The sequence below is a fragment of the Phodopus roborovskii genome, unplaced genomic scaffold (genome assembly GCF_943737965.1).
Source record: "Phodopus roborovskii unplaced genomic scaffold, PHOROB, whole genome shotgun sequence".
In the NCBI taxonomy this organism is placed as follows: domain Eukaryota; kingdom Metazoa; phylum Chordata; class Mammalia; order Rodentia; family Cricetidae; genus Phodopus; species Phodopus roborovskii.
The window spans coordinates 8,838,565-8,863,190 of record NW_026125397.1 but is presented as its reverse complement, the minus strand read 5'-3'; the positions used below and the strand labels follow the sequence as shown (position 1 = coordinate 8,863,190).

At 38.8% G+C, this 24,626-nt stretch overlaps 1 protein-coding gene across 1 annotated transcript in view; it reads left to right on the top strand.

Annotated features, from left to right (window-relative positions):
- Positions 1–24,626, top strand: part of Lama2 (laminin subunit alpha 2) — a 564,428-nt gene that overhangs the window by 430,605 nt on the left and 109,197 nt on the right. The window contains 6 exon segments of the mRNA XM_051175465.1: positions 8,188–8,299; positions 12,951–13,113; positions 14,385–14,595; positions 21,565–21,681; positions 22,344–22,507; positions 24,209–24,347. Coding sequence (XP_051031422.1) covers positions 8,188–8,299; positions 12,951–13,113; positions 14,385–14,595; positions 21,565–21,681; positions 22,344–22,507; positions 24,209–24,347 — 906 coding nt within the window.

Sequence of the window (24,626 nt, the reverse complement as noted above, 5' to 3'; positions counted from 1 at the left end):
ATTCAATTCAACTCATTTCCATCTGTTTGCCTACGATGGCTAGATTAAGAAAAATACTAGTGAAGCTCCACCTACCCTGTTGGAGCTGTTAGTCGTATATGTGTGTGAACGTGTGTGTGTGTATGTTTAGGTGTATGGAGGATGATGTAATTTTGTTTAAATACATAAAGCATAAACAAATAAACAAAAACATACACAAGACAAGCCTAAAACTGATACAGTTTGACCTGGTGAGGAACAATTAGAAAGAAAAAAAAGTCCATGAAACAGGCAGCATTCTCTCACTCACAGATGATTGCTGAGTCTCACTATTTCACTGTTGCTGGCACTGTGGCAGACCTGTAGACACAGGTATGAGGAAAGTTGGCAGAGTGCCTGCTGTCATTGGACCTGTGTGGCCTAGTGGCCTCCATCTAGAGACACAAGACTATTTCACCAGAAGTGGCAGATCTCTTTTGTATCTCAGCCCCATGTTTTGTTTTGTTTTTTTTTTTTTTTTTTATTTTCAACAGACTAAATCTGTATATTTTTAGAAGCTTTTTAAGAGAAGTTAAAGGCTCGAAGCAAAATTAAGTGGAATGTAGCATGAGTTTTTCTGGCCCAGCAGGTCCTGCCTCCCTTCTCTGGCCAAAAAAATACGTGGACACTATATTAATTATGAAACTGTTGGCCAGTGACTAGCATTTCTTACTGGCTAGCTCTGTCTTAATTATTAACCCATAATTACTAATATATGTATTTCTACATGGTCTAATCTTACCGAGAATGCCAGACTCATGCCTCCTCTCCTCCTGAGATTACAAAGAAACTCCACTACGTTTCCCAGAAGCCTCCACCTCTCCTAGTCCCACCTATCTTGCTTTCCTATAGGCCAACAGTGCTTTATTCATTAACCAATAAGAGAAACATATTTACAGCATGACATCTCCCATCAGTGCAAAGTGCAGGAAGTTTCTACATACCTTCAGCCCTCCCACTGTTCACTTGCCCAGCCAGAATGAGACATGTGTCATTGTCAGTGAACCTACAGTGCTAAATTATTATTGTTCAAAGTCTGTGACATGCCTTAACATTAATTTTTGCCATTTCACATTGCATACAAATGTAGAATATTCAATATTCTACAGATCCTATCCTACAGAATAAGTTCCCTGCCCTGGGGTATCACCATAGTGTGGTCTTGGCCAGAATACAGTTGCTTGGAAATATTGATGCAACATTTTCAGACTGGCTTTTTCCCCTGAGTTATACACACTTAAGGTTTCTCTCTATCCTTTCATGGCTTAATAGCTCATTGCTCTTTGGCTCTGAATAATAAATATTATACTGTCTTCACGCATCACAGTTGATTTATCCATATACTTAATGAAGGATGTCTTGATTGCTCCCAAGTTTTAGCACTATGAAGAAACTGACTATAAATATCTTTGTTCAGATTTTGATTTTTGCGTGGGCATAGTTTTCGACTCATTTGAGTAAATATCAGGCAGCATAATTGCTGGCATGTTTTTAAATGAGTGTGTTTATCTTTGTAAGAAAATCTCCATATCTTCTGAACTGGGTAGAACATTTTGCATTCTCAGCAGCATTGAATAGGAGTTGCTGTCATTCTGTGCCCTTAATAGATTCTGGTATTGTTATATTTGGGTGTTGGACCATTATAGAGGCTGACATCATGCTTAGTTTTGTTTTGTTTTGTTTTGTTTTCATGGGTTAGGGTTATCCAAACTTAGATCTTCAATTTTATGCAGCATGTACCTTATCTGCTCACCCCTCTTCCCAACCTGTCTTTTTGTTGCATTTTAAGGGTTTTTTGTATGATAGGTAATAGTTTTCTGTTCTACAGCATATTTTTCACTTTCTTAAAAGTGAGAGAGTTTTTCTTCTAATGTAGTTGAGCTAATCAAAACTGTTTCCTCATTAGCATATCATTGATATTTTAACCCAGAGGTCAGCACCATCACCCAAGACTCTCCATATTTTTGTTTTGTTGTCTTATATTCTAAGAACTTTATAGTTTTTCATTTTTCCATTATGATCCATTTGTACTTAATTACAATGTGAAAGTTTTAAAATAAACTTAATGTTTTACATATTTTTTAGATTTTTCAGAAGTTACAAAAATAGCGCAGAGGGTTTCCTTGTATCCAGTTCCCAGATTCCTCAATTTTTACATCTTATGTTACAGTACATTTGATGGGCTGTTTGAATGAAAAATACCTTGATTTCCCCATCTTTTTAGTTTCTACTGTGTGTTTTGCCTTGCAGGACCTCTTTCAAGGTACCCTGTTCCATGTAGAAATCTTATTAAGTTGCTCCAACCAACAAGTTTGTAGGTGATCAAAGTGCCTGTAAATTCAAACATTTATAGAAACATGAAATCCTAAGCAGAGGGATAGTAGGCTACACAGCTAGTGCACAAGCAAAGAGTCATGCTATTGGGCCAGGGCATGATCCATGTGATGGCTACAACTTCCTGTTCTCCAATACCCACTGTGTTGAACTTGGACTAGGAATTTGCCCAGGCGCAGGCCTATGGGAATAATGATGCTATTAGCTTGTGGTCCAGTCTGAACAGTGGGATTTTCATGAACACCTCAGATCATTCTGAAGTCAACCAAGGTTGAGATCCACTATGTTCCCAAAGTCTGCATTCCTCTGATGTGTAGTCTTTCTACAGATTAAGACAAACACACTTTCACTCTGCATAGGTGGTGTAACACATGCCCTTTCACCTTGAAGTGCTTACATATTTTGTGCTTATTTTTAAAACCAAAACTTATTTGCCTAACATTCCTGGCTAAAAAGATTAGTGTCAGAGCAGCAACAAAAAAGTGTAGACACATCCAAAGTCAGAACTGATTCTGAATCTCTCTACGACTGTACTAAAATGGAGCATCCCTTATATTAAGTTGGATGCTTTCATTGATGGCTGCTTCCCATGTGCCTTATATTATTGAGAAGGCAGTGCTGAGTATCTAAATTTAACTTTCCTTGCTTTGTCTTTTCCTGTCTATTGAAAATCAAGCTATTGAAGATGAAGCTTGTGCAAAGCAAGGAAACTAGTTTTTCTGTATTTAAGTGCCTACAATGGCATGTGTTTATGCTGCTTTATTTTCATTTTTCAAAAATTAAAGTTCAAGTTGTTAGCATCTTCCTTTATATTTTGTCCTGTGTCTTTAAGGGGTGGGGGGCATATGTAACAAATCATGCTGGTTTGGTTTTCACCTTTGAAAATCAACACAGGAGATATTCAGAAAGGCATGCCTTCATAAATGTCTCCCTCACCATTCCAAAGGGCCAGGTGACATCTTATTGTGTCTTTTCTTATATGGTGTTGGTTCAACAGCTTGCCTGGGGAATGTGTGCTACCACTTAGATAGACAGCACAGATAGAGTCTGAGAATGACCCTTGAAAATATTATGTAAATGATTAGATCTGAAATTTAATTATAGCAAAACCCCATATAAGTCTGCAGATGTAGAGGTGGATGGCATTTAAGTAATGTTGTCTACTAGGCAGTTATTTTTGCTCCATTAGATTCTTGTTTTAACATAGAGAAGCCTTTAATGAAAGACAAGAAAATGATGTGCAGAACTTAAGAGCCATGGTGAGCCTTGTTTGAGCTACTACAGGGATGCAAAAGCCACACTATTCAGAAGTAAATTAATTTCTGCCTAATGGTCAAGCATGCTGTCTGTGTATAAATTCTCTAAAATGAATCAACAAAAGCTAAAAGCCAGGGGGAAACAATCTAGTTGAGTGAGCATATTTTCCAAAGACAATCAAATGTAAAGAAATGTGTTGGTGCATAAAACATTTTTAAAAGGAACTCTGAAAAGATTACAGCGTACAGGCAAGGGTAGAATTAAGAAAATCAAAGAAGATAAAAGAAAATTGTGCAGAATATTAGGAGAAGTAAAAGGTATTGGTCAAATAGTCAAAGGATAAGAAAGCGTGAAGAGGGAGGATGACTAAGAGATAGGAATGACATTTTTTTAAAAACAAAAGAATATTCAAACTGAATCCACAGGCAGCTCCTGTCATCTGATATTTCCCATCTCTCAGTAGTATTGCCAACAGCCTGTTCTAGGTGAACTTGTTCTTTGAGTTTCAATCCCTACGGTTTGTCTGCAATGATGATGCCAGGTAGGGATGATGATGTCTGGTACTCTTAGGAATAAACAAAGCTAAAACACATTCCTAGCACTCAAAAATTGAAATGATCCCAAGTGACACCTAGGCCAGTGTCCACTGCCCTGGGTGACAGACCATTTGCAGAGATGACTTCCCTTTGTAGGGTCTGTTCCGGGGTTGTTTTGACCAGATGAAGACTTAGCTACAGTATACAGTGTAATGAGACATAATTTGTAATATCTGTATCTGGGTGATGCTCTGATGTGAACTTTGAAATGTCTTAATTTATTAATTGCTTATAAGTACACAATATACAACCATGGCCTCTTCCCGCTTCGGATGCTCAGCATTTTTTGTATGGATTCCTCATATACCTGGATGTTAGATAGACATGCAATAGCACTTGGCACAGGCAAGAAAAATTGCATCCAATAAATCTGTGTTTTGCCCCATCAGCTTGCTACCTGTGACATCAAATAGACCATTTAAGCTTCCAGTACTTAAGGATCTACCTTGTAGAAATGGGGCCCATGTTTTGATGTGTCCCTCAAGAAAGAGAGCTGAGATGGAAAGTTTTAAGCCCTTGTGAATCTGCACAGAATCTGGCAAAGACTGGCTGTAGAACCTGTCCCTAGGTGTGTCAGTCCACCCAAGCCAGTGTCTCAGTGTCAGGGACTTCTTATCTCCTTCTCTGCTGGGGTGTAGCCAAGAGAGGAAGTTATTGTAGCTGCCAAAGAAGTAGCTCATCCTAATTGAGCCCTAAAGTGTATGTGGGTTCCACCCATCCTAACCCTTCAACATCCTGGAGTCTCACGTGTCATCACAACTCTTGAGTTTCCAAGAGGCTAGGGGACAGAACATGGTGTCCCTGCAAATGGAAGGCCTGTAGACTGGCTCTCCTCCGAGTACTCAGCTGCAGTTCATGAGTCTCAGCTTCATGTGAACAGTGAGAAATGCCCAGAAACCTGTTCTGCCATTCACATTCACTGGCAAGCAGAACACCAGGCATATGGTCAGTCTGAATGACATTGGGTTTCCTCCAGCAGGCTTTAGCACTTCAGAAGGGTGCTTGGTTTCATTATTTTTATGCTAGCCAATCATCCAACTTTTTAGATCCCCTGCAAATTGCCACATACTGTGTGACTGGATTGCTCTGAAATAAAGGAAGTGAAATGGAATCTGAGCACCCAAAAGGTGAAAATTAGGGCAAATTGTCTAACCAGCTGGCAGGTCTTGTGAAGAAAATGGTTTGGGTCACCTATTTAACTACATTCAGGGACTAGTTACTTTTTCAAGTTGGGCACTATACTGAGAGGTACAAAATGATGAGCACAACAAACCAAAACTTGCCCTTGTGGTGAGTGATTACATGTTAGAGGAGAGGGGAAGTTGACATGTAGGTAAGTCAATTATTTATTCGATAAAATATGTGTGATTCCAAAAATACATTGTGTTGTGGAGGAAATACTTGTCTGCAGTAAATCTGAGGCCTAATTAAGAACCCAGTTAACAGCCACAATAAGAAGAGAAAAAAAAAATAAATGGGATGGATGAAGGAAGGAAAAATCTCTGACAGTGATAAGGAGAAGCCCATTCTCGGTAAAGATGATTAGAAACAAAGGGATCCAGAAAAGGGGATTGCTTGGCTTATGTGGAGTGCCGAAAGGAAGCCGGGGAGACTCATTCCATATGGCCTCAGTGATCCACCTTTGTGATCATGCTTCTCACCTGAGTGATTCTGGAGTCCTGGCGTAATGTGAATTTCAAGTGTTTGTTAATGAAGTCTCTTACACAATACTCCATAAATGCAGTAAGTCAAGAGAAGAAAACAGTGGATATGTTCTTGCCCATCTAAATATAAGAGAGAACATACTAACAAACATTGTAAAGGGTTATCTGTGTTAAATTCTTAGTGTACCCAATGGTGTGACTATTATGTGATCAAAAGGTAGGGTTACAGCAAAAATAAGCTTTAGTTCCAAAATGAATTTTCTATGTAGTAGTACATACTAATGCTGGTAGATGTATTCATTCATAAGACATTGAAGGATGACAAAATTGCCTATCAAATCCATCATGGCGTTCCATGACATGTGAACATCAGAGTAGTATTAGAGGGTAGAGTCAGGGTATAGTTTAGTTTTCAGAAACGTGTAAGGTATTTCAGGTTGTCAATATCTTAAATAATTTACCTTAGCAATCAAAAGTAACATTGAAGTGTGTGTGTGTGTGTGTGTGTGTGTGTGTGTGTGTGTGTGTGTGTGTGAAGTTATTTGACCCATCTAAGTCTTGGGTGTAAATAGCTACAGAGACCTGATTTGAAAGAAATTACTGGAACACATAACAATTACTATGGAAGCATGCAAATGAGATACTTAGAAATTATATGCATAGTTTACTTATAAAAACAATTGTCAAAAACTAAAAGAAAACAATTCCATTAATAATATATTAGAAGAATAAACCAGAGCATTAAATACATTGATTAGCATTCTCCAGGCCATTGTTACCTGTGGCAAAGAGGAGTTTTAAAGGGTTCCAATGACTTCTGCCCTTTTCATTCTTGTGGTGTTAACACTTGCAAATGTAAAAATTGGGTAACAATACTTGGAGTTCAGATTTCACCATTAATTCAACTTCTTGTGCCCCTGGTGGGTGGGGGGGAGGGGATGCAGAACACTTCCTCTGGCATCTCCTGCCTTGTTTTATGCTGGCCAAACAAACATTTACTTTTCAAAATCAACCATGTGTTCATAAACACACACACACACACACACACACACACACATTCTCTGGTTATTGCAAGAGTGCAAGCACTCTAGTACAAGGCCATACAGTTGTTTTCAGCCTTCCTAATGCTACGACCCTTTAATACAGTTCATCATGTTGCAATGACCCCAACCATAAAATTATTTTTATTGCTACTACATAACTGTAATTTAGCTACAGTTAGAATCATAATGTAAATATCTGAGATGCAACATGGTCTTAGGTGACTCCTGTGAACGAGTTATTCAATCCCCAAGGGTTTGCAATCCACAGGTTGAGAAGCTCTGCTGTAGAGTGTTACTACTATGCAAACTTGGACCTTATGTGAATTTCACACAGAGACACATTTTAATTCTCTGATTCTATGTCAGTAACTAGATTATTAGCACATTTTTCTGAACAAGAGAAGTCCTATTACACAGAGAAATAAAGCTTAAGCCCATGCCATTGAGCTCTAAACTTTGTATTATTGTTAAAGAAATATATAACATCATCCAGTCTATTTATGTTTACAATTAACAATTCAAATCCATCCCATTTTGTCAAAGGCATTTACAGTGCAACCCAACAACCCAACTTGAATGTGTGTTTTTTTTTTTTTTTTTTTTTTTTTAATGTTAAACTTTGGGAGGTAGAACTGTTTTGAGGCTTCTGTTTCATTTTGTTGCCCATGGTGTGTGACTCCACACATTAGCAACCATATTTCTGGTGATGTCGTATAGAGAAGCAAGCATTAGGTCTGCCTTAATGTTTTACTGGCATCTTTGGAGGATTACAAAACAGGCATTTACTACTGAGTAGCTAAGCCCTCCCCACCCCCTTTGTTTCTTAATTAGCATACTGATCTAAAGTGAATCCATAGGATCAAGCTTATTGAGACAGATGGCCGGTTCCTCCCTCAAAAGATCATTGCGGCACACCACATGGTTTCAGAAACCAAAATATAGACAAAAATGCAGCTAGCGGAGGAAAAAACTTTTGGCATAGGAAACTTGAAGATGCTTCAAAATAACTGTGTATTATCACTTTGTGTCACCACATGTAATAAGGGTTTTAATAGGACCAAATACAGCTCTCTGATTTCCATTTAATGGAAAAAGGTAAAAAGTTTAATTGTGTACTCAAGTACGGGCTGCCATTGCTGGTACATCTGATCAATAATTCATCGATTGCCTTTGGCTCAAAGTAAAATTTGAAAGAAAATGTAGCCAGTGGGAGCTTGTCTAGCTCTAACATCATCATCTCTATTAATTATGCTTTTCCTAAATTTGGATCATTAGGCGACCAAAGTGACAGCAGATGGCGAGCAAACAGGACAAGATGCTGAGAGGACCAACACAAGAGCCAAATCCTTAGAAGAATTCATTAAAGAGCTTGTCCAGGATGCTGAAGGTATTAGAAAATCACATTTTAATTTTTATTTTTCTACTACAGAAAAAACAAACAAACAAACAAAAAAGGATTGCACAAGGTTAAATTCCCCTTGTAAAGAGGTGTTATTTAGGTTTAAAGAGTATTTTGCTTGAGCTATTTCGTGTCATGATTAGCTGAAATCTACAGCCTTCAGCATTAAATGAGCAATGGCAGTTGGTGATTTGATGATTATGGGCACAGAGCAGGAATAAACTCAAGGATGGTTAAGTAATCTACTGCAAACCTATACTTGGCTATTTTTCTAATCAAAGCTAACTACAAATTGTTAATCCTTTCTCTTTGAAAGCTATTTTTAAAATTCCATTTGGTGTATAAGCTCTACTCTTTCATTTCTCAAAATGGTCCTTCAAGTACTTGGTATGGGTTGTGAGAGAACATCTGTTGCTCAGGATTTGGCTGCTCAAGTTCACCAGAGGCTCCCTGGCTTGTAGTCCACAATTCTCTAGGAGCTGGTTCTTGGCATCTCCCAATATAACGAAGAATTAAAGCAGAAGCCACTTCTTTGGGCAAAAGCCCAGACTAAGAAGTCCTTAGCACTTCAGCCTCTATAAATAAACATTAACTATGGATGCATGTTCAGAAGGTTTAAAGAGTGGCTTTTTTTTTCATTAAAAAGTTAAACACCTATTGTTCTACACTACTGTGGACTTTTGCTATTTTGTTTTGTGATATAGAAAAATAGAGGGCATGGGAGCTAAACCTCAAGGCAAATTCTGACTGGTGGCCCAATATCAATAACAACTGACTCCCCATTGCATGCTGTGACAGCCCTTTCAGATGAGCCTGTTCTGAAGCGGAATGCATTATTTTCTCTAGCAAGTTACTCAGTTAGCTCACTGTGCTCTGTGATCTTGTCTATGAAACTGTAGTGTTCTCCCTGGCATCATTTTCCACTGATGCTATTTGAAAATGCCCCCTAACAACAAATGTGTGACAGAGAGCTGCTTGCTTCCACATGGATCTCTGGAGGTAACCTTCCCCATCTTCTGTCTGAAGTCTCAAATACTCAATACCCAATGGCCTCAGAGTGATTTATTTTAAACTCATTTCATCTTTGGTTTGGGGGGTCAGTGGTTAAGAGTACTTGCGTTCTTACAGAACACTCAGATTAGATTCCCAGTACTCATATCAGAGAGCACAGAAGACTTCTGTATCTCCAGATCCAGAGATGCAACACCCTTTCTTCGCCTGGAAAGGCATCTGCATGCACATGGTGTAGATACAACACTCAAGGTGTGCATCCACATAAATAATGGAATATAAATATTTTTAAAAAGCAACTTGTTTGGAAACATAGCTGCTAATACACGCTTTAATGGATGCCAGGTTCATCACTGTTTACTATCTTCTTTGCAATGAATTTGCCACTCCCAACGCACAGAGAGACACACGCGTAGCTGCTCCTTTGGTCAGCATGGGATTTTTGTGTGCTTCTTTGCTCTTTTTCTAGATACCACCTTACAGTTTGCACACCACACAAAGTCACCACGAGGGACAGTGCAAAGACAGCATTTAATCACATTCTGAGTCCACACCCCCAGATAGAAAAGCATGGTCAGTCATGAGAGGTAGCTCTTGTTCCCTACCTTGTGCTTTGGTCAGGTGAACTGAACACAACTGTCCAGGGATAACACCATTTCCTAACTCATGTGAGGTGTCCTGTGGGAGAGCTGTATCTGAGGAAATAGGAACATGGCTCATTTCTGCCAGAAGACTCTGTTTGGTAGAATTAATACAAGTCTCACAATGAAATAAAAGTTCAAATTTCATATACCAGAGAGATGCTAAATTCTAGGTAAGATGTTATATGAGATTGGCTATGAGATACTTAACAGTCTGGGGAAGAGGGGAGAAAGTAAAGGAAGAAAGACGGAAGACAATAAAGGAGAAGGACAGGGAGGAGGGAAAGCAAATGCCTAATGGTTAAATCGGTCATGCTACCCAGCCACACTTTTGTTTCCTTCACCTAAACTTTAGCACTGGGGTAATGGAGAGTGTGTGCTTCTGTACTTAGTGGTAATAAATGCTTCGGCCTGGCATTTGTCTGTTTCAGCTTTGTTTAGATAGATGAAATGCTGATCGATCTTAAAGTCTTACTTTATGAGTCATTGTCTCTTAACAGACAATCAACTTCTAGTCAACCACAATGTATTTTTATATCTACTGTAATTTTATATCTACTGCGCTGTGACTCTTGATCAGATGGTGACTGAATTGCATTTTGCCTCATGGGTTAGAGTTAATGAAGGACAGAGATCAAGCCCATTAGTGTTTATATTGTGACTTATAGCAGGACTTAATTAATACTAGACATCGTTCTTGTCTGTCTCTCAGAACAGATTTCCTTCCAGATTCATTTACTCATAAGAGGGTTTTTCAGATTTAATATGGAGAGCATGTCTGCTTCCTCCTCCAAGGAGCTGGTTTGTCTTGTGGATACTGCCTACTTCTCTTAAGAAGGCCTCATTTATCCTGTGCTGCACATCAGCTGCTGTCATGATGTGGAGCTGATTTAGGATATTTCAGAAAAAAACAGCATGGCATACCTTTCTATCTAGGAACATTCCCCTCATTCTCATTTTTTCTTTTCCTCTGGTTTCCCTTTATGTTGATTTTACCTTGCCTTTAGATATGTTAATTACTGTAAAAACCCTCTTCTGAAATAAGATCAGAGTAAGTAGAGTCAATTCAAGTGGAATATTTCGCAACTATTTTCAACTCTGTAGGAAATGTATTGAAAGGGACTCTATATACCTTGGAGTAAAGGATTAAATAGCATTGATCTTTAGTTTAAATTCTGATTCCACCTACTTAAGCTGTAGAAGGACCAAACCTTGTCTGCTCAACTAGCTTCCCTTTCAGAGCTGGGGATTGAGCTGACGGCCTAGTGCATGCTGGGTAATGCTCTACCACTGACCTCTGATCCAGCCCCTCTTATATACAAATGATGTTTTCTTCTCGATGCAGCATCATGTCGTTGCAGCCATTTTTGTGTGCCCTATTACTTTCATTACTTCTTCATTTTTATTGAAAAGATGTGACATATACAATCGAAACGATGCAACAGAGGTCTGTATTTCCTTACTCTCTGGCCATTCTTTTCTATCAATTTCTTCTCTGCAGGGATTTATCTTTGAGAACAGACTATAAAAGACACTGTAAGATGACAGAGGCCTCTTCTCTACCTAGTGCCACATAGGAATTAAGTTTTGCATTAGGATTTTTGAAGGAAAGAAACATTATGTCCTTAGCTATGCCCCTCGGGAGCAAGTGTTGACTGCAGCAGCTTTCTAATCGAACACATTTATAAGGAGAGGGGGTGATTTGGAAAGAGCACGTGAGATACACGTAGCTTCTGGTATTTGTCAGTATTCTTTATACCCCAGCAAACCCCAGAAACTTCCAGAGAACTTGTTCAAATGCCAGATTGCTGGTCCCCGACTCTAAGACATCTTAGTTGATCTGTGATGGGGGCTGGGAGTCCGCTTTTCTAAAAAGCTCCAGTATGCTGCAGCTGCCCCTGGGTAGGGTACCACATTTCAGAGCCACTTTCTCAAAGCCCACACTCACTGCTATGTGCACCTGACTTGGGAGCTCTACAGAGCAAATCTGAAAAAAAAAAAAAAAAAAAAAAGAAAGGTCTCTTCAATAAGGAAGTCCAAGATTTATTACAGCTTAAAGAGGTCTTCAGATAAACCTTTAGATGTTATAAAATACCTCTTGGGCAGGCCAGACTCTTCGCTCTAAGGGTTTTCATGGGTAATACTTTAGAAATATATATTGGAAAGACAAAGAGTTTGAGAAAATATCTCCCTTCAACTCACCAAATTAACATCCAGGCAAAAATGAATGATAGAGCTATGTGACTGTTTCAATTGGCTAAGTTTTAAAAGTTTTATTTGACAGAGAATTCTTTTTCCAAATGAAATCTTGCCCAGAACACCAACGTATCAAGCAGTCTCTTGGCAGAACAGACATCATTAACAGAGTACCTAAAGCACCTGGAGAATCCTAACATTCCAAAGAGCACAGCTTGAGGCTCCATTTACTGCATCATAAACACAGACTCCCAGGATGGATGTTACTGCTGAAGGCATGCATCTTTCTGGCCTAATCTACCTGTCCTCTCCCTAAACTGCTTCTCCTTCCAGCCTTTAAAAATTGAGATTGAGGGAGTTGTAAAACTGCGAAGGCAGGTCCATGTTCAGTGAACTCACAGCTGATAATGTTTCTATTACAGTATTCTGAGACATTCTGGATATGACTGGTCAACAGCACAAGAGATCTTGTATGATCAGCCACAGGTTGTTAACCTATATATCTCCTACCTTTCCATATGACCTAAAGAGAATCTGAATCTGTTCTTTATATGTCCTCCATTTGAGGTTAGACACACAGTAGTCTAATTACTGTGGTTTCTCAAAAGAAGTTTATGGTGAAGAGCTATATCACATATTCCTCTTTGGTGCTGGCTGCCATGGTACCTGCCTCTGGTTCTCAGAAGGAACACCCTGCAGATGGTGAGAAAACCAGATGTTGAGTGGCAGTTTTGCATGTGATGTCTTCATTACTTAATTTACAAAATTTGTCTCAACCCCCCTCTACACAGCTGTAAATGAGAAAGCTGTAAAACTAAATGAAACGTTAGGAAGTCAAGACAAGACTGTGGAGAAAAACTTGCAAGAGCTTCAGCAAGAGATGGACCAGATGCTGAGGGAACTCAGAAGTAAAGATCTTCAGACACAGAAGGAAGTGGCCGAGGATGAGCTGGTGTGAGTAGATGCTCTGGGGTCTTTTATTTGATCAGTTGAACAGCATTATTAAGAGTTCCCTACATTTCTACCACACAGGTGAGCAGGACATGGTTATCTTATTTGGGGATGTTTGCTATTATTCATTTTTCATGCCTTCATTTAGTGCTATCAGCTTTGCCTTAATATTAATTAAATGCATCTTTTTTCCTATACATAAAATAATAAGTAAAAGAACTTTTTTTGGTGTTATCTTTTAGAAGTAGATTGATAGGCTTGCTTTGCTAATGACTGGTATTAGAAATGTTTGAACTATCAGTAAACTCAAAAGGCTGGAGGTGTGACTTGGCTAGTAGGTGCTTGCTTTACATACACAATGCCTGATGTTGACCCCCAACACTACATAAACAGGACATGATGTTACCCCTACAATTCTAGAACTGGTGGGATAGTGAGGCAGAAGGATCCAAAGTTCATGGTGATCCTTGGCCTCATAGCAAAATCAAGGCCAACCTGGTATGCAAGAAACCCTATCTCAAAAGAGAAGAAAAGAGAGAGAGAGAGGATATAGATGGAGTAGAAAGGAGGGGCAGAGAGAGGGGGAAAGGAGGAGGAAGAAGAGACTTTGATAAATGATAAATAAGCCACACTTTACAAGGCCATCATTACTTTGACATTTTAGGAAAAGCCAGTAACTTAAGTCAGGACTTTCTAGAATGCTGAGTTGTAAGAAAAAATAGACTAGATTAAAATCAAGGGGCTGGGGATTTAGCTCAGTGATAGATCCTAGCAAGTGCAAAGCCCTGGATTCAGTCCTCACCTTAAAAAAATAAAAAGACAAAATAAATAACAAAATTATGGTATTATGCTAGCATGGCAAAACCCTGACAGTTCTATCTATAGTTACCTAAGCAAACATGTCAACAATCACTCCTCATAGTCAAAGAAAGTAGCACATTTTGATGAGGCAACTAGCATTTTGATCTGTTTGCTTTTGTTGTGTGTTTCAAAACCAAACTTTTCCTTTCATTGGTCATACTGTGACCATGGCATGATAACTCTAAACAATTGAAAGTATAGGCTTACTAGTAAATTTAACAAATGTCTTTTCCATTATAATTAAAAATTCTTCCACAGTCAGATACCAGTCTACCTTGACTTGGTGCGTAGGGAAACTGTTGGCGTGTTTTCACATACTTTTAATTTTTCTGTGTTAGCATCCCCATGTAACATAGCTTGATATGATATATGCAAACATTTATGATGTATTCTTGGGCTGGGTGTGTTTGCAGGGCAGCAGAAGGCCTTCTGAAGAGAGTGAACAGACTGTTTGGGGAACCCAGAGCCCAAAATGAAGAAATGGAAAAGGATCTCCGTGAGAAATTGGCAGGTTACAAGGACAAACTTGATGATGCTTGGGATCTACTGAGAGAAGCCACAGAGAAAACACGAGATGCTAATCACTTGTCTGCTGCCAATCAAAAAAATATGACCATTTTGGAGGTGAGAGCTAGGAACCCTCTCATTACTGTCTTGGGAATGGGAAGCAGGTTAAATATATCTAGGATGCTGAAGTTGATATATGTTTACAAAGATCATGGTTATGACTCTGGAAGGTTTTCTAAGAAGTAACACGGAGGGAGGGAGGGGGGAGGATGTATGTGTCCATCTGTATCATTTAGACTAGAGAAGGTTTATAATGATGACATGAAATACGCTTTTCCCTGAGAGACAGGGATCCTCCATGTCAAGGACAGTTATACTACCATTCAGAAATCCAGATGGGGTCAATCCATTCCTCAGTTCTACAATGAGTACATTATAATGGAGCATACATAAACAATTGCTAAGCCCCAGTACCATACAATTTAGCAGCTCCCCAACCTTATTCATAAACTCAATTCAGAGACACAGTTTCAAGCTCCAGGTCCCTGTGCCTGTGTGGAAGCTGAGCCTTTGAAAAACTCAAGAGACCAGAGGGAGGGGACCTTTATTCCTTTCTTCTCTGGAGCCTGTTCATGGGCATGGACATTTTTAATTGAACTCACGTGACACACAAGTCCAGCTTGTTTTCCCTCCTTCCCCTCCCAGAGAGCAGTTACCATTTACCAGAGAGATGCTGAGCTTAAAATAAAATTATGTTTTTTCAGCATCCCTGTTTTCCTCCATCCTTCTATCCCTCCATCTCTCCATCCCTTCCTTTTTTTGTTTCTTCCTTTCTTTCTCTCTCTTGATCATAACATGGCTAATGCTTAGGGCTTCTCTCAGAGCCACTGTAGTATGAACAATGGCACAGAATTGTGTTTGGTGTTTAAACACTTTTTCCTCCATACACAACACATCTTTTGCTGTTACTTTCTCAGAGGATCTAAATACTGCTGGAACCCATAGCTCTGCTAATGTGGAATTTCACAATCACCGAGAATTCAGTACTCCAGTGTTATGCAAGACTTCTAAAATGTCTGTGAGATGTCACTGATAGAGAAACCAGCCACAAATTTTAGTTTTTGTTCTTTTGTTTGGTATGTTTTCCTTTGGGTCTAAGAAAAGTAAATTAAAGGAAAAACTGGGGGAGACATTCCCTCTTCTGAGATTTAACCTTGTCACAGTAGTAGAAAACTGAAGAGGAGAACTTTCTCTAAAGTCATGTATCTAATCTTAACCAAATTGGGGAACACTGACATACTAGAAATGATCAAGAGAAAGCAGTATCTGGAGAGTCAGAAAATGCTATGGCTGTCCTACTACAGGCTCCATCATAACACACTCAGCTTTGTGACACCCCAGTGCTGTAACTTATCTAAAGTTCTACCTCATCATTTTATGGGATCAGTTTAGGAAATTAATATTCCCAGTGTGGAAACCACACTGAGTATTTCAAGAATTATAGTGGCACAGTGAATGGGGACTTCAGCTGCTCCTGATATTAGTTAGTGATGTGTAAAACCAAGCTCTGTCATTCTTAGGCACCCAGGCAGATGTTTGTGCCTCTGCAATCAGCCCTGGAATTCCACATTATCATCGTGTAATTTTTATTTCATACACTGTGCTAACTAAAGGCTTATTTAAACCCGTTCTGGATAAGATTGGTGAATTAAGTAAATTGTCAAAAATAAAGTGTGGTGCTGCTTTTCTTTGTTTACATCGGTAGGGATGCTAACCTGGTAAGTGTCATACTAGCTTTAAAAAAAAAAATGTCACTTAGAGCCATTTGATATGGTTCAGTGGGTAATAGCCCCTGAGCCTGAGCCTGAGCCTAAAAGTCTGAGTTCAATTCCTAGACCCCTTGTGAAGGAGAGACCTGACTCCCACAAGTTGTTTTCTGACTTTCACATGTACATTTACACACACACACACACACACACACACACACACACGTCAATGGAAGAATTCATTAAATAGACAATACCCATGATTCATGGTCTCCCCTGCAGGATCTGCATAGGTTGGCCTATGGTGTTACCTGGTGTTTATTTCTGAGATCCTTGAATTCATTTACTCACCACATAGATTTGAAAACAGTGACTATATTGTACACAGCGCGTTTGATAATGAAATGACTTTAAAATTCCACTGAACTGCACCTGCTATTAAGGTAATATTAAGATTCAAATCAAATGGATGGCTATTTATTTATTTATGTATTTATTTGCAAATGGCCAGCTAGGAACCTTGTTCTTAAAAATATCCTCCAAATCCAGGAACAGTGGCACACACTTGTACCGTCTATCTACAACCTGTGAGGCACAAGCAGAATGATAACAAGTTCCAAACTATACTGGGTGCACATTAAGACCTCACCTCCAAAGACAAACTAAACAAAACAAATCCTCCAATGACTCAGATACAGCCTCAGGTCCAAGAAACACCGATAGAAAAGAACAACCCTGACAGTTTTTAATAACCTGTTTCTACTTAGAGGTACGCACAGGCAAAGAAGCAAACCATAATAGCATTGCAATAATTACCATGGAAGTAACCAAAGCAGATAGGGGCTTCTGACACTCATTCCAGGACAAGAGTATAAGTGTCATTCGGGAGAAGCAAGGGTGAGGAACATTTCAGAAACGGGGAATGGCACGTGAAAAAAAAAAATGCAGGAAAAGATGTAATGTACCTGGTAGAGAATCCATGGTTGGTAGAATTAGAGGAAATAGTATATGTGAATGAATGCTGCCATAAGCAGATTCCAAATCTTGAGTTACAAGAAAATTGGCTTATGAGACTAAAGAATTTTGTTTGAAGCTTAAACACTGGGAAGCAACCAAAATATGGATTAAAATTATACAGTAAGTGGTTTGTTCAGGATTCAGGAAAACTGAAAAATCAGCTTTTTGTCATTCAATAATGTGATTTTAGGTAAAGAGGGTGGACTGACTTAACATTTAAATTTCGATCAATTCTAGTTGCTGTTGGTAACCCAGTCATCTCAAGTTGAGTATGAATAATTGCTGACTGGATCAAACTTGTAATGTGGGGGAAAATCGAGATAGTTTATCTTTTCCCTATATTTAATATTATAATTTATATTGCTAGGAGGGTCAACATAATATTTGCAGAAATAATGCCATCACACCTAAAATTGTAAGAAATTGATAAAAATGAGAGAACAACATGCACTGTGATGTGGACTATGAAGGTATAAGGTGACTGCAGGAAATGTCACATAAAGCAGGCCGCTCTCCTACAAGCTACATGAAAAGTAGTGAAACACGGCACTGGCAATGCCATTAGGAATGAGGTTCCAGAAGGGTTTGAACACAAACTCTGGGGGTGGCTGAGTGAGAAGGGCATTCTAGTAGTGGAGAGGAAACAGGGCTGGGATCAAATGAGCAAACTACTGAAGCAAAGGATACATACTGGATGATCAGCACCAGTGTCTGCTCTTAGAACTTGACTGAAGAAAAGATTGCAAAAAAGAAAACTCGAAGTTGCTACATAAAGGTAGGCAGGGAGATTGTGTTTCCAGGGACCTCCAAAGGCCATCTGATAAACAACTGCACAAGAGAAGGGCAACATTCTTCCTGAAGGGCTTTGAAGGGATGAAGATACAACTAGTTAGAAAGAAAAGGGTAGAATAATCAACATCTGTGTCTAAACAAAATGAAGTCACTATTATGCTTATGGAATACTTTGTATTTCTTATTGAGAATGTCATGATTGCATATAATGTTTGACTGAATTCATCACCCATTGTCTCCCCTACAATTCCTTTCTACACACCATTTTCTCATTCCAACTTCATATCTCTCTCTCTCTCTCTCTCTCTCTCTCTCTCTCTCTCTCTCTCACACACACACACACACACACATACTCTCTCTCTCTCTCTCGCTCACAGTGTCCACTTAGAGCTACCAACACGTGCAAGGATATAGGGCCATAGACTAGAGTTTGGGTAACCTACCAGAGACTTTGTTCCTAAAGAAAACTGATTCTCCCTTCCATAGCAGCCATTTGTTGCCAATAACTCCATAGGGTGTGACTTCATGACTCCTCCCCTATCCCTAGCATAATTTTAAAGACTGACTGTCTCTATATATGTATCTTCCTTTTTTGTCTCTTAAACACTCTGAGCTTCCTGTAAATACATTCTATATCCTGCATCAATCTTTATTTATTCTTTTTACTTATTTTTATAACATTAATCTCATGATTGCTTAAGTTGGAACATTAATTTTTCTAATACACTTTCTATTTCTGTGTTAGTTATCTCTCCATTGCTATAACAGAATGAACACAAAATTTGAAAAAAAAAAACATGATGAGGAAAAGTCATTTAGATTCTGTCTGTAAGAGGTCTTGGTCCATGGCCTAGTTGTTCCATTGTTTGTGACCTATGGCAGGGTAGAACACCATGGTGGGAAGATCACTCTAGAGGAAGGATAGTCACCTTATGGTGTCCCTTAGAGAAGGGATGGTAACTTTATGGTGTTCTAGAAGGAAGTTGAAGAAAGGGAGGAAGAGAAGGAGAAAGAGGAAAAGTCACCCGCTCAATTACATTAGCAATACATTTGGCCCTTATTGAACATTTAATATCTCTTCCAGAGAAGTGAAAAGAAATATATATTCAATTCTTATTGTATCCTTAGAGCCCCAAATGGTGTTTAGCACAAATACAAAAACACGCTTTTATTAATCAATAAGTAGAACAAAAGAATGTCATAAAGCAAAGAGAAGTCAATGTTTTCTCTGATTTTCCTGGAACTCTAATTCTCCATATTCCTTGTTTCAAAGCTAGAGTCTATCATCTAATCTGGAAATTAGATAGTTTTAAAACTTCTTTACTCTCTCATTCATCATTTGCTTTAGTGTGATATAGACTACATTGTGACCCTTCTATTACAGTTGGCTTCTGGAACTAACCCAATTAAAACTTTAAACAGATACTTTCTAGCTTATTTAAACAGAAATATATGTAGCTCTTTGCTCAATGCACCCATGGAAACATCTCTCCCTCCCATTAGCACATTATTTTTATTTTAATTATGAATACACTGTTATGTATGTATGCCTGCATACCAGAAGAGGTCACCAGATCTCATTATAGATAGCTGTGAGAAATGATGTGGTTGTTGGGAATTGAAATCAAGACCTCCGCAAAGGCAGCCTGTTCTCTTAAACTCTAAGTCATCTCTTTAGCCCTGACATAGTATTTTAAATGACTGTTGCATTACTATAAGCAAGCCACAATAAAAAGAGCACTTTAGAATTACTGTGTACAATGTACCTTTACATACATTTATATAAGATTTAGGGGCTATGTGGCTATTATGTAAAGAATTCCAGACCCTTGGAAGCATGGATGTGACTGGAAATTAGTGGCACAGGAGCTTCTCCTGCAATTTTTGTCAGGAAAGCAGCAATCACAAAACAAATACTCCACTCAGTCTTGCAGAGACACAGTATCTCAATGAGCTGTGTCACATGAAACACAAGCTATGGGCTTCACTTCCATTCACTCAATAAAACTATTCACTGGGAAAGTTCATAGAGGTACTAGAGAGATAGTTTCTATGGGATCCACACTGTAGTGAAGAATATAGTCTTGGTTTCAATTAACAAGTGTATGAAATGGTTGGAAGCTTGGGCATGAGAGATTATGTAAAGAGTAATGGTTTGTTGGTATACAAATGCTTGATCTACAGCCATCACTGATTCTTCAGTATACATCGTATGCAATGTCCATCACTATGCACAGTTCAGTAGGCTGTGTCTTTTCTGCAGTCCCTGTGCATGCATCTATGATATGTTTGTTTCTCTGTTGTCCATTATATAACCCATGATTTTAGAACCACCCCCAAAACTAACCAAGATGGATCAACCTGTATACAAATTGGAAGTATTTATATCATTATAATTGGTGAAATACCCCACAGAATAAATTTTAAAGGAGCCTTAGAAGGAAGGAAGAAAGGAAGGAAGGAAGCCTTAAACACAGCCTATGTCTGTGTGTCTGGCAGTTATAACCCAAGTCTTTTTTAGCCAGTTTCACAGAAGCCTGCGTTCTTGTTACAGTGTTGGTTCTGAGTCAGTTCTTCCCAGAAAGAATTGAAAGGACACATAGAAATTTGATGGAGGTACAAGTGCTGAAGCCATAGCACTGCAATGACTTAGTTTCCTGCTCCTTTCAAGGTGATGAACATGGGACCCACAGAATCAAAGGCACATGCGCTACTCTGCACATCTTTAAAAACTACATGAATATAAACTATCATTAGTATTTATATGAAAAACATGTAAAGCACAGAGACTAACATTTTAATTGATCCCATTAAACATGTAGGGGGAATGGAGGGAGGCAGAATATGAATGAGTTTGAATTACAGAGAGAATGAAGTACCAACCCCATATGAAGGCATGGCAGTAATTGATTTTCCTCTTCTGGGCCAGGAATGAGGTTCATGTAGCTTTGAAACAAGAGAAGTTAATGTTCTCATCTTATGAAATAATCCATTAGGTTTATTCTCCAAGGGGATAGTTTCTTTTTCCTGAAAGGTAGTCTCTCTGTTCCCTTAGAAATAACACCTTGTGAATTTTATGGTATTTCCCTAGAGTACATTTATGCTCACAGATAATTTTTGTCTAGATTCTGGAACTTGGTACATTTTTCTAGTTTAATCTGGCACCCTATTTCCTGGTAGCACATGCTCAGCACTTGCATTGTAGTTAAGATGGAGGTCCCACTTTGCTTGAACAATCCTTTTAATTCTCTAGCCACTACCCCATTGCTTTTCTTTGCCTGCATGGCTTTCTCGAATGGGAAGGAGAAATGATATATCTATGCCCTATGATGACAAATTCTTAAGAGGCTTGAGTGGGAAAGTTCAAACATTGTCATCTAGCCCTACTGTCAATATCGTACGCTATTTGTGAATCTTTTGTTTATGCAGCTCAGGGGAAATGGGAATATACAGTAGAGACAGGTTTACCCACATACTGTTGTAATATCATCTTTTTCTTTGCATGCTGTAGAAAAAGAAGGAGGCTATTGAAAGCAGCAAACGGCAAATAGAGAACACTTTGAAGGACGGAAATGACATACTTGATGAAGCCAAGCGCCTTGCAGATGAAATCAACTCAGTCATAGATGTGAGTATTGAATAAAACTCAGAATGAAGAGAAAGATGATGACACAATCCCTTCCCACATCAGCAACAAAACTCAGTAAGAGGCACAAGAGCCTCTGTGGTTTTCGGGGAGAATATATTATTGTAGTATAATGCTGAGGACATGCCCACCTATTGGGAACAGTTAGAACCAGCATCATCCAAGCACTCACTTATGCAAGCTTATGGGTTTTTTGTTTCTGTTTTGTTTTTTTCTTACCATGGTGACCAGGTCATTCCTTGTTCCTAGGCCAGAACTCACCATCTGTTTTATTATCTCATATATTAGTTAAAAGAGAAATGAAAATTTGCAAGCAAACCTTTGACCTACTGTCTCATGTGCTGTATGGAGATGTGCAGGGATAAGGGTCACAAACGACCTAAAAGGTTCCAGTGATTGTCACGTGTTCATTTGTTGCTACGAAGTAACCTTACAAGAAAAATAGACTTTTCATGGTGTAAACTGGCTTCAGAAAGTCCTGTGTTTTTCTATTAAATAACTGCTTTTATTCCCTATTTGCTCTGCTAGTAGACTGAAAATTTTCCAAAGGAAGAAAAGAAAGCATACCCACTGTAGAAATTAGCAAATTTAAGGAGGCTTGGATGCATTTGCTCTTATTGCCATCTCTTCTCTCTCCTTATCAGTATGTTGAAGACATTAAAACTAAGTTGCCACCACTGTCCGAGGAGCTTAGTGACAAAATAGATGACCTCTCCCAGGAAATAAAAGACAGGAAGCTTGCTGAGAAGGTGTTCCAGGCTGAGAGCCATGCTGCTCAGCTGAATGACTCATCTGCTGTGCTTGATGGGTAAGCCCTGTGTGGTTGGAACTGTCTGCATAGCTTGAAACCCATCCAAAAGTTTAGATGAGCAGAAAGGGTAGAAAATCACTTACAAGTCCTGATTTCCGTAATTATGAACAAAAGCGCTGCATGACTTCTCTATGGAAGATGCTAATTAGGAGAATGTAGGCAAAGATCCTCTGGAAAAGCATCAAAAGTCACAGTTAAAAGAGGATGCAACTATGCCTGGTTAGGAAACGAACATAGCCTTAGGCTACCATTACAATATTGTGTTTTGTTCTTTATTAGAAGGCACCCGGGTTGTCTTATTAGCATTTTAAATAATACACAAACACATTCCACTTCAAATTTCAATTTTACATTTCTAATGTTATCTAATCACTTCACTGTTCAAAAATGCCTCTGAAAGTGTGACCTTATAAACAGCCTTAGAATCTCTGCCCTCCAGTAAGACACTTTGTGCACCTCTCTGAATTAACGTGCTGGGTGGTGCATACTTATAACCCTAGCACTTGGGAAGTGGAGGCAGGTGGACACAAGTTCAAGGCCAGCTTCAACTACAGTGTGTTCAAGGCCAGCCTGGCCTGTAAGAAACCCTGTCAACAATTAAAAAAAAAAATGAAACAAATAACAGCTCATTGTAGTTGGGATCATCACATAGGTCAGAATAACAAAGGTAGAGAACAGGGTTTCCTTATTAAACAGTATTCTAGGTATGGCTTATTTACTTCCTCTATACATGTATGATTGGTACAAAAAAACAAAAACAAAACAAGAGCTAGTCATCCTAGCAATAATTTTATAAAATAAATCTATTTAATATGCACTACATGCAAACCTGTATTCTCATCTTTGATGATCATTGATGCGAAAGAAAAAAATGATTGAAAAACTCAAGCATCCCATGCACTATTCGTTTATTTTGTTTTGTTTTGATTTTGTAAACACACTTTCCCCAATCTAGAGCAAAGAGTAGTAGATGAGTCCCTGGCCAGTAGTCATCCAACCCAGATTCCAAATCTCCCATTAGGGATGTATTAGTCATGATTTCTTTTTCCTATGATCTCTTCATGCTTTCTGGGAAATGTGCCTACTCTGAAGACATTGTAAAATTCATTTGATTAATGGCATTCAAGTGCTCTGGAAACTGGAGAGTGCTTCACAAACAACGGGAAGTGCTGTAGCCAGGCATACACTTGCCTGGTTACATGGTTGCAGAGGCGTTGGCAGGCTATCACAGAAGTTTAAGATATGTTGTGTGGTGGGGAAACCCAGATAAATTGTTCAGTGGGTGAAGATACTTGCCACGAAGTCTGCAGACCTGAGTTTAATCCCTAAAACTCACACAGTAGAAGGATAAAACTGACTTCTTCAAGCTGTGAACATGTGCATATATGCATTTGTGCGCGTGTGCGCACACACACACACACACACACACACGGAAAGAGAAGAGCAAAGGAAGGAGAGAGAGGAAAAACTAAAAAACTAAATAAATATTTTAAAAAATCTTAAAAGACATAGTAGCTGTATTTCACAGCAAGTCTTGTGGAATATAAGATTAAATGGAACGATAGAACACAATACAATCAGGAAAATTATCCTGGTTATATTTGCCATGATCCCTTATACACTGGTCTTTAATGACTTAACTGTCCTTTATTTGAGTGCTAATTCTTCTAAAGTTCTTTTCTCGGTCTATCGTGACAGAATCCTGGATGAGGCTAAGAACATCTCTTTCAATGCCACCACAGCCTTCAGAGCTTACAGTAATATTAAGGACAATATTGATGAAGCTGAGAAAGTTGCCAGAGAAGCAAAAGATCTTGCCCAAGAAGCTACACAACTGGTAAGAAACAGAGAGCATCATATGCTAAGATTCGAAACTGAGAACTGAGTTCTTCTTTTCGTTGTGTACTGGGCATGCCTCTCATCCTTATCCCCTCCTATTCCTTACCGCTCATCGCTCTCATTTGTTCCCACAATTTCAACTCAACTTCCTTTTTATATGTGCATACATGATTTATGTCACTATGTAAAAATCTACATGCTGAGAATCAGGAAAAAGATATAATATTTGCCTTTCTAGAACAGGCTTAATTCACTTAATATTAGTATCCCCAGCTGT